Source organism: Oncorhynchus tshawytscha, linkage group LG14 (genome assembly GCF_018296145.1).
Source record: "Oncorhynchus tshawytscha isolate Ot180627B linkage group LG14, Otsh_v2.0, whole genome shotgun sequence".
In the NCBI taxonomy this organism is placed as follows: domain Eukaryota; kingdom Metazoa; phylum Chordata; class Actinopteri; order Salmoniformes; family Salmonidae; genus Oncorhynchus; species Oncorhynchus tshawytscha.
The window spans coordinates 16851142-16866329 of record NC_056442.1 but is presented as its reverse complement, the minus strand read 5'-3'; the positions used below and the strand labels follow the sequence as shown (position 1 = coordinate 16866329).

General features: G+C 43.1%; 1 protein-coding gene across 1 annotated transcript; it reads right to left on the bottom strand.

The window, feature by feature from the left end:
- Positions 1-368: 368 nt before the first annotated feature.
- LOC112267547 (guanylate cyclase soluble subunit beta-2-like) lies at positions 369-10191 on the bottom strand. Its single transcript, XM_024445768.2, has 16 exons — positions 9831-10191; positions 9475-9548; positions 9161-9255; positions 8576-8736; positions 8311-8410; positions 7930-8159; positions 7519-7618; positions 7263-7366; positions 5519-5735; positions 4967-5287; positions 4050-4198; positions 3728-3874; positions 3212-3366; positions 2720-2928; positions 2259-2390; positions 369-2003 (listed from the first exon to the last, which is right to left on the bottom strand). The coding sequence occupies exons 1-16, from the start codon at positions 9921-9923 to the stop codon at positions 1819-1821; spliced, it is 2472 nt and encodes an 823-aa protein (XP_024301536.1). The 5' UTR covers positions 9924-10191; the 3' UTR covers positions 369-1818.
- Between the last annotated feature and the right edge of the window lie 4997 nt (positions 10192-15188).

Genomic DNA, 15188 nt, shown 5'->3' with positions numbered 1-15188 from the left:
TTGGAGGTTTGTTAACACAGTGTCCAAAGAAGGGCCAGGTGTATACAGAATGGTGTCGTCTGCGTAGATTTGGATCAAAGAATCACCTGCAGCAAGAGCGACATCATTGACATATCCAGAGAAAAGAGTCGTCCCGAGAATTGAACCCTGTGGCACCCCCATAGAGACTGCCAGAGGTCCGGACAACAGGCCCTCTGATTTGACACACTGAACTATATCTGAGAAGATGTTTGTGAACCAGGCGAGGCTGTCATTAGAGAAACCAAGGCTGTTGAGTCTGCCGATAAGAATACGGTGATTGACAGAGTCGAAGGCCAGGTCGATGAAGATGGCTGCACAGTACTGTCTTTTATTGATGGTGGTTATGATATCGTTTAGGACCTTGAGTGTGGCTGAGGTGCACCCGTGACCAGCTCGGAAACCAGATTGCAGTGAGCAGCAATGATGAAACAGGGAGCCGTTCGGTAGTAGATTCCTATGCAAGGCCTGCGGGAGACACGGCGTTCAGGAAGCTAGCAGGTCGGGGCTAGCAGATAGATCAACACCAACATCCACGACACAGAGGTCGGTTGAGAGCACATCGGCCGAATTACATCATCAATTACATCAGCAGATGTAATTGGTGTACTTCGTTTGCTAGACGGGACATGGGCCTAGCCCGAGGCTAGCTGGTGGATGCTTCTGGACAAGGGCATTAGCCACAATAGGCACTCGGTAGCAACTAGCTAGCTGCGAAGATCCGGTGTAATAGTCCAGAGCTTGCAGCAGGAATCTGGTGATGTAGTGGAGGAAAAAAGCAGTCCGATATGCTCAGGGCTGATATCGTGCTGTGCAGACTGGCAGGTATTATCCAGGCTATCCGGGCTAAAGCGGCTGGAGTCCGAGCTAAAGATAAAGACTGCTAGCAGTGGCTAACAATGACTAAAAAGCTAGTAGCTTATTAACTTGCTAGCTGATGATGGAAGTTCCAGTTATAAGGTCTAAAAAGTAGCAGATCCGTACCACATTGGGTGAGGCGGGTTGCAAGAAGGTATATTTAATTCGAAAATGGAAAAGAGATTGAAATATAATGAAATGTATACAAAAAAAAGAAAGAAAAACATGGGAAGGAAACAAACACGTCTTACTGCTCCGCCATCTTGGTTCATAGTGCCCTGGACCAGAGGTACTAGTCTGGTTACATTTGACTTCTATATATCACATAGATCACATAAAATGAAACATTAGCAAGATTACCATAGACACTGTAATTTCAATATTCATAAAACACTGTAGTCTCAGAGTATAGGCTCATCAGCAGAGATAGTCCAATTTAATTGAATGTCCTATATTCCAGCAGTTGTGATCCAATTGAATGGGTGGGTCACTTAAGCTCAGTTTATATCTGGTGCTAACATGCGTCCTTTGCCTGATCTTGTTCACATTCTAATTGTGCCCACCTTTTTAGACAGGTGTAGACGATTAGAATATGTATTGTGATCTCATGTTCCTGACAACCTCTGGAGGTAGTTAGGGAAGCATTGTGTCTGAATATCTTAGGCGGATCTGGACAGTAAAACTTGTTAAATCATCATTATCCCTCCCTCTGAAATCATTGATAGTTGGCACCATTGACTTATCAATATGTGTCTTAAATTATTGTATTGCATACTTGGAGGTACCAGGAAATCTGGTCACAAGGATAAGAGACACATTTTAATATTTAATAGCAACAGCTAAAATGTGGGCACAATCAGAATGATGACAAGATCAGGATCATGTGTTAGCAACAGGTATAAACGGGGCTACAGTGACTAGTCTGGATAGTACTACAACAGCTCAGAGGACCACACAGAAACTGGTCCGGATGTGTTTGGTGGAATGAGGAGCATCAGCCTCTATGGGAGTGGGACTCTGGGACAAGGTTGCTCTGGTCAGCTGGTGGTCTGGTTTGGGGAGACCTCCCTCCACTGACTTCTTGTCACTGTGGAGACTGCCGTAGCTCTCTGAGTCCCGAGGTTTTCCTGTGAAACACACACACCTCCCGTGAGTCACCACTGCAGGTAGAGTGGAAGGCAATGGAGGTAACGAATAGGAGAAATGTAAAAGAAATGGAGGAGCAGTCTTTTACCTGTGATTTAAAGATCATCTTAGAATAAGATAAAGAATACAAGATACTACGAATATAATACTTAAATAAAATGTACATATTAAAGAATATCATTCAATAAAAAGAAAGAAAGAATGAATTATCGAATAAAAGAAAGAGGAGGAGGCACCTTTGAGGCTCTTGGCTCTGACTTGTGGCTGGGGTTCAATGAGCTGGACTGAGGGCGGCGGGTCGGCCAGGCTGTCTCCATACTCCATGGGCACTACAGGATTCCTGTCCTCACTCTGCACCCTCTGGATGGCTGTGGGATCATAGATTACAACAAAGAGGTCTAGCTTTAGAGTGAGGCATTAACAATATACCACAGCCATGAAAGGGAAGCTAGAATGGGGTTAGTGTTTGTCTCTGTGGTGATTATGACTAAATGCGCCATAAATATTGGGGAACAGAAAACCTGTTGAGATAATGCACACTGAGGCTGAGCTACCTTAAATTAGACACACAAATAAGGTGCAACAAGGTTAGACACACATCTAAGACATTTTCTTAGGTGTACTATATATTTATAAAGGTGTGTATTTTTAGTAGTTGAGTAGTTGAGAAGCAGACAGACAGGAGAACCTTGTTTACCCGGTCTGTACAGGGCTGCCTCTGTGTTGCAGTCCCGTGCCGACTGTACAGACGCACGGCCCGAGTCGGCCTCCTTAACTGAACGGCCCATGATCTCGTGCTCCGTGGCGGTCAGGTTCCCTTCCAGGAAGTAGGTGGACATCCTGCCCTTCCCCTTCACATCGATCTCCCCTCGCTCCTGGATCATGAAGCCCTTGTCTTTCAGAACCCTGGAGGAGGAAGACATATAAAAACAAAGCCTGCTTCCCAAATGGAACCCTTTCCCTTATATAGTGCACTACTTTTGAACAGAGCCCTATGGGCTCAACCAACCAAGCACTCAATTAATAAATCAATAAATCAGTCCATCATCCAACCAATCATCAAGCACTTTTGACAACATTTGATGTAAAAACGGCTTTCTAAATAAATTGCTGGCTTGCTTTCTTGATCGATTGCTTGATTGATTTAATTTCCTGCAGTTCAGTCATGTGACATGAGCTGAGGTCTTACAGGTAAACACTGGGGCTGAGGTGGATCTTGTTGGGGAGGCCGTGGCTCTCCATGCGAGACGCCGTGTTTACTGTGTCTCCGAACAGGCAGTACCGAGGCATCTTCTCCCCCACCACACCAGCTAGAACTGGCCCGCTGTGTACACCCACCCGAATCTACAGCAGAGAGGTATTGTTTGTTTTTTAAATATATTTTGTGGGATATTTTTACTTTATTGAGACAGAAATAGGTAGAAATGAGCATTGACTAGTGGAAGGATTCTTATCCACAATGGGGGTTGACCTTTATGTGCTGCTGGCGGCTGCGTTGCCCACTAGACCAGCCTCAGACACAGAGAGAGGTATTGTATTGTGATAATAAACTAGCAGGAGAACTGAGAAAGATCAGCTCAAAAAGAAAGACAAGGGCATGGAAATTACAACCCTTTGGATTTGGATCAATAGAACAGAGATGTTACAAAAATATTGTGAAAAATCTATCCAGCATTCAAACACACCAGCCATCTGTGGGTCTCACCTGGATAGGCCCCCCTGTGATGGGGTTGATGACCTCCCTAGCTGCTATGACCATGCCCAGGGCGAAGTTGGCCACCCTCTCAGCATGGCTGGACACTGGGATGGGCACGCCACCTACCACCATGTAGGCATCACCTATGGTCTCCACCTGATGCAGACACAACCACAGGCAGATTGATATCGATGAGTTAAGTACTGGAATGGCTATTCCAGGCTGCCTGGTCTAGATGAATGAATAGATGGATATGTAGAATAATTCGCAAGATGTTTCAATTATGAATAATAAATGTTTAGCCTACCTGACAAATGTAATATTTTGTTACCTTGTAAACTGTGTGTACTGTGGTGAGCCGGTCGAACTTGAGGTACATGGAGTTAAGCATGTTGACGATCTGGATGGGCTCACACTCCGAGCAGATGTTGGTGAAGGTGACCACATCACTGAAGAGGATGGTGCACTCCTTGAACTCTCCTTTAGAGCAAACATAACCACAACCACCACCATATGGCCATTTCCATTAATATACTACTGTTTCAGTCCTTTTACAATGTCGAGAACAATAGTGAAAACTAGTTATTCTGCTTAATACTTATCCACATGTAGCTGACCTGTTGCTTCATATCAATACATTTTGTGTGTGCGCATGTGTGTGTACTGTTCATGCATGAGTCTGTCTGTTTTTATCTCTGTATGTCTGTCTGTCTGTCTTTCTAGCTGTCTGTGTCTGTCTGTCTGCGCCTATGTTTGTTTGTCTGTCTGTCTGTGTACTGTGCTTCAAAGACAGATGTGTCTGGGAGCCGCTGGCTGTGTCGTGGTGCTGTTTCAATCTGTAATTCATGCCTTCATTAAATATGAAATACACTGCAGCAAGGCAGGGAAATATCCTTCAAAAATCCCCCCAATTCCACTCTGTACATCTCTACTGTCTGTTGTGTGTCAGAGCAAGGGAGGCATAGGCTACTGTGTACAGGTTTTGGCAAAGGAGTGTTTGGCCCTACTAGGGCATTTCACACACCACCAATCCTCTCACCAATTATCTTTTTTACTCTCATCTTCTCTACTTTCTTCCCTTCTCTTCTTTCCTCACCTTTTCTCCTCTCCTCTCCTCTCCCCACATCTCCTCTCTACTTATTCCCTCTCCCCACCTCTCCTTTCCTCTTCTCTCCTCAACTCGCTTCTCTGCATCTTTCCTCTCCTCTATTCTACTCTCCCCATCTCTCCTCTCCCTGTGTCATTCACCTGCTTCCACTCTCTTCCCCTCCTTCAGCTGGTTGGCCACATGTTTGGGTAGCATGGCGTACAGCAGGTTCTCCGTCTTGGTCCTCTCCTCCTCCAGATGCTGGGACAGGTGTCGGAGCTCCTCCTTCTTCCTCTCCAGCTGGTTGGAGAGCTCCATCTCGGCCAGCCGCTGCTGGTTGAGCAGGATGAGGTCCCGCGTGACGTCGTGAGGCGCGATGTCAGAGATGTGCATGCTCCGCTCCTCCAGCTCGTGGAGGCTCCGCAGCAAAGGGGAGGCCTGGTACAGCATGCACTGCAGAGACTCCATCCACAACATCTGACCTGGGAACAGGGGAGTGAGGGGTGGAGATAAAGAGAGAGGTGAAATTAAATGGAGGGGGGATGTGTGTGTTTCTGTTAAATGGTTATGGTGGAATAGGTTGCATAAGTGGCATGACTCAATAACAAATAATCATTCATGTATTTCTTCCTTCTATTATCCATCCATGCATTCATCCATCCAGTTTTTCATTACTTCATCTGTTCATTCATCCGTTCATTCATTAATTCCACCTCTGAGCTCCAGCATGGGTCTATCCCTCCAGGCCTCGGGCATCATGTCCCGTCGCGTCTGCAGGACAAAGTGGCTGTTGATGAACTTCCTGATGCTGGAGATGGTGAAGGTGACCTCGGGGTGGACGATACTGAAGTACTGATCCAGGTGAATGCTCATGGTCTGCAGCCCGGGGACGATCTTCTGGACATTCACCCCCGCTTGTCTCACCACCAGCTACAGGGGTTGGACCAGAGAGCAGAGATTCAGGCTGGGTCCCAAATGTCACCCTATTCCCTATATACTGACTGCAGTGCACTACTTTTAACGAGGGTCAATAGGGCTCTGGTCAAAAGCATTGCACTTCAGCAGCCTTACTCCAGGTATTAAGATTACAATTCATATCTACATAAAGGGCCCGTTTCTGGACACATTTTAAGCCCAGTCCTGGACTAAGAAGCACTTCTAATTGAGATTCCTCATTGAGAATGCTTTTTAGACTAGGCCTAATCTGTGTCCGGGAAACCATCCCAGTGATTACCTGGCATTACTAAACCACGCTGTAAAAAGTGGGACGGCATGGTTGTTCATCTGAAGTGCTTTTTCTGATTGACATGATCCAAAATTGTGCTTTGGTTCAATCAACCTATTCTATTCAATTTGTATGAATCAAATAAAGAATTTGAAAGATCATGTGATGTTTTTAATTGAATGAAAGCTTATAAATTGCTTTCAACACCACATAGCGGTAGGCTGCCACCGCTACATTGCACCCATCAGAAGATTTGGAAGCATGGCCTTTACAGGGGGCGTGGCTTTCAGTTTGTTATTTTTGGCCACCTATGAGATTGAATGTCATTCTAAGTAATGTGTTGTTGTTTTTTTTATGATTATATGTTCACTGCCAGCACTGAATCTTAAAGGGAAATTTAATAAAAAAGTACTTCATATTCATCATCTCCAGCAACACCCCAACATCAACATACCTATGTGAAAATGGCACATTTATATGTTTTGAAGTTTAAAAAAAGATAGAAGAAGGTAAGTGTTTCCAATGACATCATCAACCTATTAGTAGACAATTAACAGGCAATAAGTAGGCAATGCCTCCTCATTGGTTAAAATCCCATGATGCACACCAATGACGTTATTGGAACACTTAACTTCCTATGTCTTTTTTTACTACAAAATATAAAAACGTACCGTTTTCACATGTTGGGGTGGTGCTGGAGATGATGAATATGAAGTTGAACAATATGACATTTCTCTTTCTATGATATCTCTGTAAGTACTGTGACTCTAAAGAGCCTGGAAAGGATTCAATTGATGAGACGGTCACCATTTGGTTACAATATTGGTAACCAGTTCATGTGAAATTCTTATGGAAAAAAGCATTTGGAGTCATTATTTCATGTAATGGAACCAACGTAATATCTTGATTAACAGGAAACTGATTTAATTGCTTGTAACCCAATTGAAGAAATTTGGATAGGTAACTCCAAAGTGAAAAATCAACTTGGTACAACATAAACAATGGGGTGTAGCCATTTAGTTTTGCATTTATGTTATCTATTCGGCTTAACCAATGGGGAAAAGTTTGTAACTGTTGGCACTGAATGATATATTTGGTTTCAACAAATGTCAATTTTTTTCAATTGAGAAAACCAAACAAATTTACTAACACATTTTTTTTTAGGTATATACATTTACAGTGCATGTACTCAATACCAAGAGGGAATCTGGGAGATAATAATACTTTTGTACCTCCTTGTCGAACACTATATGGAAGGGAAAGGCATTGCAAAATGTCTTCAGGTCGATGCAAAGGTTCTTCGGGTAGACTGGCTCAAATCCTCTCAAGAGTTTGCCTATGATTGAAGTAAACATCTATTAATGATAGTAAGGGTATCAAGATTAGAGATATCTTGACAAGCAAGATGGAATAGACAGGCTTTATCGATATCTGAGGTGGACTGAGCCAATCCATTAGAAAAGGAATGATGAGATATTTGGTCTTTACCCTTCCCAAGCTGGACCAACCCCCTCACAGTCTCCCAGTGGTTCCGACACATGGAAAATCCCTGAGATTGGAGTTTCCTCTGCAATGATTTCTGCATGTCCTGATAGATGGGGTGAGGGACACATTGGAGGAAATTCATGTTATGGTTAAATTGCATAAAAAGGTTAACTATTAAACCATATGGAAAATTGGCTGTATTGGGTTGGGTTATTGAGATAGTTTTGGGACAATTCTTTGGAGATCCTCAGAGATGGCATCTGCTTGTTTCTGTAGCCTATGTATGCATCGCAAATATCACCCTATTACCTATGAGCCCTGGTCAAAAGTGGTGTACTATCAAGAGAATAGGGTGCCATTTAGGATGCAAGCCAATGATTTGTGGGTCATCTGTTGTCCTGACACGGATTTTACCTCCTTGTTTGGGTTCCAGTGCATTGTGTTGCGCCTGGGGCCTCTTGGCAAACATGGCGGTGTTTGTGAGAGCTTGTTACTGCACATTACATTCGAAAATGTAGGTTTCTGAGTGACAAGGAATACTACATGCTCCTTCTTTCCTGTCCTCTCTAGTTCCTCTATTTGGTTGACGATTTCCATCGTTATCTCGCTGTTGAAGAAGTCTTTTGCTACAGCTTCAATGATACCTGTAGAAATGGGAAACAGTCGTTTCACTTTTATGCACAAAGCCCCTAATTTTACGCACGCTAAAATCTCACGATATTGAGTGTATTAAGTTGTTTAACACATTTGTTCTTAACGTCAATAATTTAATCTATCAGCATTCAGCATAATTACCGGGCACAATTTGGCATAGGCCTCGGCGGTCGGAGTAATAGTGAAGAAACATCGTGCCGTCACAGTTCCTCTCTGCTCTAAATGATGGCGCGTTCATCTCCTGCAAGCATATTTCCAAATAATTTGACACTGTTTTTTTCTGTCCAAAATATGACGTGTGTCCATTGTCCACTATTTATAGATTGATTATCACATATATACCTATATCAATAGAGTAGGCTATAATAGAGTAGGCTACACACACACACACACACACACATTATACCTTGTAAGAAAGGGCGAGGTAGCTGTGCAGTGCATCCAGATTCTCTATAAACTCGAACAGGTTCCCTCCCAGAGTCCGTAACATGTGGTCGTATCCAGATCGTTTACAAAAGTCAAAAAAGTATTCCCCAAATTGTCTCAACACCACCTCTGGTTTAACATCTTCGAATAGAAAATAAAGTAGGCCTAATGAATATATAGGTTAATACCAACATGTACGCCTTTACGTAAAACATCACATAAAACACATTTTGTTCTATCATGTAATATTTATAATATGTATTTGTATCATCCTCTTGAGTCATGTATTTTGCCTGTCAGCAATAGAGTTTCGATTCCATTTCAAATCAAGCCATGCAGTGCAAGAAATTCACTATTCTAAAATGATTCCTAATTTTTTGTAGCTATTTCTCAATCCATGACTTGAATTATAATTCATAATCTGGAAGTAACCGTGATTGGCATGGAAATGTACGCTTTTATAACACCTCTCAGAATATATATATATATATTAGCTCCAGATCGTTACTGGTCCAGAGCTACATTGATATGACATTATTCATCAAATAATTATAAATTAGCCTACCAAGTAGCTTGCAGGCCGCAGCCACCAGTTGCATGGTGATGTCGTCTTTGTACACTTCATATGTCAAGAATGTATCTTGAACCCCGGCCTCATCTCTGCATATAATTATGATGATGAGATCATTTCAGCAGGTTACACATCCCATTGATGACCAATAAACAGAAAGCAGTGAATGAATCCATCAATTAGCTAGCATATAGGTCCACGCTGAGGGGCCGTGCTCAATTGCTAGCCTTTAACGCCACCTTCTGGAATTACGCAACATATTATTACAAGTGTTAATGTTTGTTAGTGTTAATTAATAACATTGTTACCTGAGCTTCATCCATGTCTCCTCGCCAAACTTGTCAACAACCAGCGACTTCAAACAGGTATTGATAAATCCATACTGCAGAGAGAACATTGCAAATTTAGCAGCATTTTTGATTTTGATGCCATTCATAAAATATAGGCTATATTTATATAGGTAAGAGTGACATAGCCTGTTGAATCGTCCATGTAGCCTAATAAGACTAATGAGTAGGCCTACAGGCTGGAAACACATTGAGTCATGATTTTCGAACAGTTCAGTCCAGTAACCTATACAACATATGCTTGCCTATACTGTAACATATCAGTTTAGACTATCTATCACTATGAGTTAATTTATGAGTCGACACACACAACTTACCATCTCTTTTGGTTTGGATTCTGCCGACACTTTGTTTAAAAACCTTAATTCCCAATGTATCCTTGCACGAACACGACCCCAAGTTGACCACATACTCTAACGCACAACATTATCTCCGTCGACAGCCTACCTGAATATATTTAATTAAAGTGATATGCCTAGGCCTATATCCTGTATATACACAAACGCTTCAGCTCCTTATTCCGTCACTTCTGCCGCTGCGCATCGAACAGTGACTGAAGAAAGCCGTTCACCCATCTCCAGCTGTTGGCGAGAGCGTTGGTGCGCGATGCGGTACAGATGAGTGTCAAAAGGGGCTGTTCAGGCGATAGATGTGCTGATCTCAACTCCGTACACGCAGTGGCATCTAGGTGCAGAAGTTCTAATTCGCATTAGGCTACCAATGTGACGTTCAACAAATGGTTTAGATGAAATATTTGAAATAAAACGACAAATGTATTTATTTAACAGGGACAATATTATTAATTAAGATTTCTGTAAATATGAAGGGTTTAGCCAGTTGGCTAGTTTTAATCTGTAGTCCCTAGGCAGATAGATGAAAACATTTAGCATCACAAGCTTTTCACACAAAAATGCAAGAATAATTATAATAACAAATAGTAATTGTTAAAAAAAAATCAATAAATACAAACAACCAAATACACTGAACAAAAATATAAAACAAAACATGCAAAAATGTCAAAGATTTTACTGAGTTACAGTTCATATAAGGAAATCAGTCAATTGAAATAAATTAATCTCCTTCACATAGAATTATTCAGGCTGTTGATTGTGTCCTCTGGAATGTTGTCCCAATCCTCTTAAATGGCTGCGCGAAGTTGCTGGATATTGACGGGAACTGGAACAGACTGTCGTACTCGTCGATCCAGAGCATCAGAAACATACTCAATGGTTGACATGTCTGGTGAGTATGCAGGCCATGGAAGAACTGGGAAATGTTCAGCTTCCAGAAATTGTGTACAGATCCTTGCGACATGGGGTTGTGCATTATCTTGCTGAAACATGAGGTGATGCCGGAAGATGAATGGCACGACAATGGGCCTCAGGATCTCGTCACGGTATCTCTGTGCATTCAAATTGCCATCGATAAAATGGAATTGTATTCGTTGTCCGTAGCTTATGCCTGCCCATTCCATAACCCCACCACCACCATGGGGCACTCTGTTCACAACGTTGACATCACCAAACTGCTCGCCCACACAACGCCATTCAAGTTGTATGCCATCTGCCTGGTACAGTTGAAACAGGGATGCATCCTTGAAGAGCACACTTCTACAACGTGCCAGTGGTCATCGAAAGTGAGCATTTGCCCACTTTAGTTGGTTGCAACGCCGAACTGCAGTCAGGTCAAGACCCTGGTGAGAACGATAAGCACGCAAATAACTTTCTCTGAGACGGTTTCTGACAGTTTGTGCAGAAATTCTTTGGTTGTGCAAACCCACAGTTTTATCAGCTGGTTTCAGACGATCCTGCAGGTGTAGAAGCCGGATGTCCTGGGCTGGCATGGTTACACGTGGTCTGCGGTTGTCATGCCGGTTGGATGCACTGCCAAATTCTTCAATATGACGTTGGAGGCAGCTTATGGAAGATAAATTAACATTAAATTCTCTGGGAACAGCTCTGGTTAACATTCTTGCAGTCAGAATGCCAATTGTATGCTCCCTCAAAACTTGAGACATCTGTTGCATTTTGTTTTGTGACAAAACTGCACATTTTACTGTCCCCAGCACAAGGTGCACCTGTGTAATGCTGTTTAATAAGCTTCTTCATATGCCACACATGCCATGCTCACCAACAGCATAGTACAAACAGCAACAAAAAATAATTCATAAGTGACTTCTAATGAAAATCATATCGGGGTGCAAAGGGCCCCGGTTTCATGGTTGAGTGCCATTTCAATATAATATGCAATATCAGTGGACTATTATTAGAAGAATCTACATGATCCCACCTCATTATCCCCCTTCCAACCCCCGCCACCACACACACACACACACACACACACACACACACACACACACACACACACACACACACACACACACACACACACACACACACACACACACACACACACACACACACACACACACACACACAGAATAACAAAATTACGTGTTTTATACTGTATATATTTCCACACTATGAGATTGGAATACATCTGTGAATTTGTTCAATTATGATAATGCCCTTTTATTGTAAGAGCTGTTTGAAAAGACCACCTGAAATTTCAGCCTGTTTTGGTGGGATGGAATTTTGGCCTGCCTGGTGACATCATCATCATCATCATCATTCGATAATAGAGAGATGAAAATCGATTTCCAAACCTCTCTATCATAACAGCCAGTTTTCCTCTACCTAATCAGACCACTCCCAGACAGTCCTAGCTAGCAAAATTCTTGCTTGAGAAATTGCTCTTGCTAAGAAGCTATTTTATTTGTTTATAATGGATTAGTAAATATTTGATTTACTAATTATTACTCCATTCATAAAATGTTTAGTATAGGTCCCTATAAACTATTTACTTATCATTAGATAAGTCTTTTTGCGTGGACTCATCTAAAGTGTGGGCTATTTATACTTTAGAAATGTTTTGAGTGACCAGTGTGTTTTTTAACAAAAGGATGGACATGCCATTGGTAGACATTCCAGCAGTAGGCCTGATGCTCCTTAAGGTCTCAAAATATCTTAAATCAAATCAAATCAAATCAAATCAAATTTTATTTGTCACATACACATGGTTAGCAGATGTTAATGCGAGTGTAGCGAAATGCTTGTGCTTCTAGTTCCGACAATGCAGTAATAACGAGCAAGTAATCTAACTAACAATTCCAAAAAAAACTACTGTCATACACAGTGTAAGGGGATAAAGAATATGTACATAAGGATATATGAATGAGTGATGGTACAGAGCAGCATAGGCAAGATACAGTAGATGATATCGAGTACAGTATATACATATGAGATAAGTATGTAAACCAAGTGGCATAGTTAAAGTGGCTAGTGATACATGTATTACATAAGGATGCAGTCGATGATATAGAGTACAGTATCAACGTATGCATATGAGATGAACAATGTAGGGTAAGTAACATTATATAAGGTAGCATTGTTTAAAGTGGCTAGTGATATATTTACATAATTTCCCATCAATTCCCATGATTAAAGTGGCTGGAGTAGAGTCAGTGTCATTGACAGTGTGTTGGCAGTAGCCACTCAATGTTAGTGGTGGCTGTTTAACAGTCTGATGGCCTTGAGATAGAAGCTGTTTTTCAGTCTCTCGGTCCCAGCTTTGATGCACCTGTACTGACCTCGCCTTCTGGATGACAGCGGGGTGAACAGGCAGTGGCTCGGGTGGTTGATGTCCTTGATGATCTTTATGGCCTTCCTGTAGCATCGGGTGGTGTAGGTGTCCTGGAGGGCAGGTAGTTTGCCCCCGGTGATGCGTTGTGCAGACCTCACTACCCTCTGGAGAGCCTTACGGTTGAGGGCGGTGCAGTTGCCATACCAGGCGGTGATACAGCCCGCCAGGATGCTCTCGATTGTGCATCTGTAGAAGTTTGTGAGTGCTTTTGGTGACAAGCCGAATTTCTTCAGCCTCCTGAGGTTGAAGAGGCGCTGCTGCGCCTTCCTCACGATGCTGTCTGTGTGAGTGGACCAATTCAGTTTGTCTGTGATGTGTATGCCGAGGAACTTAAAACTTGCTACCCTCTCCACTACTGTTCCATCGATGTGGATGGGGGTGTTCCCTCTGCTGTTTCCTGAAGTCCACAATCATCTCCTTAGTTTTGTTGACGTTGAGTGTGAGGTTATTTTCCTGACACCACACTCCGAGGGCCCTCACCTCCTCCCTGTAGGCCGTCTCGTCGTTGTTGGTAATCAAGCCTACCACTGTTGTGTCGTCCGCAAACTTGATGATTGAGTTGGAGGCGTGCATGGCCACGCAGTCGTGGGTGAACAGGGAGTACAGGAGGGGGCTCAGAACGCACCCTTGTGGGGCCCCAGTGTTGAGGATCAGCGGGGAGGAGATGTTGTTGCCTACCCTCACCACCTGGGGGCGGCCCGTCAGGAAGTCCAGTACCCAGTTGCACAGGGCGGGGTCGAGACCCAGGGTCTCGAGCTTGATGACGAGCTTGGAGGGTACTATGGTGTTGAATGCCGAGCTGTAGTCGATGAACAGCATTCTCACATAGGTATTCCTCTTGTCCAGATGGGTTAGGGCAGTGTGCAGTGTGGTTGAGATTGCATCGTCTGTGGACCTATTTGGGCGGTAAGCAAATTGGAGTGGGTCAAGGGTGTCAGGTAGGGTGGAGGTGATATGGTCCTTGACTAGTCTCTCAAAGCACTTCATGATGACGGATGTGAGTGCTACGGGGCGGTAGTCGTTTAGCTCAGTTACCTTAGCTTTCTTGGGAACAGGAACAATGGTGGCCCTCTTGAAGCATGTGGGAACAGCAGACTGGTATAGGGACTGGTATAGGGATATGTCTTAGAACATATCAATCTTAAAAGAATAAGCCCACGACACAGGATGCTAAAGGAAATATACTGAACAAAAATATAAACCTAACATGCAACAATTTCAACGATTTTAATCAGTTTTAGTTCATGTAAGTGCCCCGGGCTGCGAGCTCGTCTTTAATCACCTCCGATATTCACCTTCACAATACAGACATCAAGAGCTGTCTGTATGGTGGAGCTACGGGACATTTCTTAACTTTCCCGTTAAAAGACCAGGCTCATCAGTTGGTACGAGTAGACTGGTGAGCCGTACGGGGAGTTTTCAATCTCGCACTACTCGTAAACTCCATTTTTGCTACCCTGTTGTGTGAAGACCAGTCCAAATCCATCCGGGTGCTCATTGACTCTGGGGCCGACGAGAGCTTTATGGACACTACCCAGGTGTCGGAGCTGGGTATCTCGACTCAACCCCTTTCCATCCGGATAGACGTCAGAGCGCTGGATGGGCGCTCTATCGGCAGTCACCCACAATACGGTTCATATCCACCTGCTAGTGTCAGAAAACCCCAGTGAGTCTATGCAGTTTATGCTCCTGGAGTCTCCTCATTTACCCATGGTTGTGGGGTTTTCATGTCTTTGTGGTTTAATCTGTGCTTAAAATTCACTGCTCGATTGTGAGACCTTACAGATATCCCCCCAGGTATGTGTGGGGTACAGAGATGGGGTAGTCATTCAAAAATCATGTTAACCACTATTAATCGAACACAAAATAAGTCCATGCAATTTATGTGTTTTGTTAGGCACATTGTATTCCTTATTTAAGCTTGCTATAACAAAGGTGTTGAATACTTATTGACTCAAAACATTTCAGCTTCT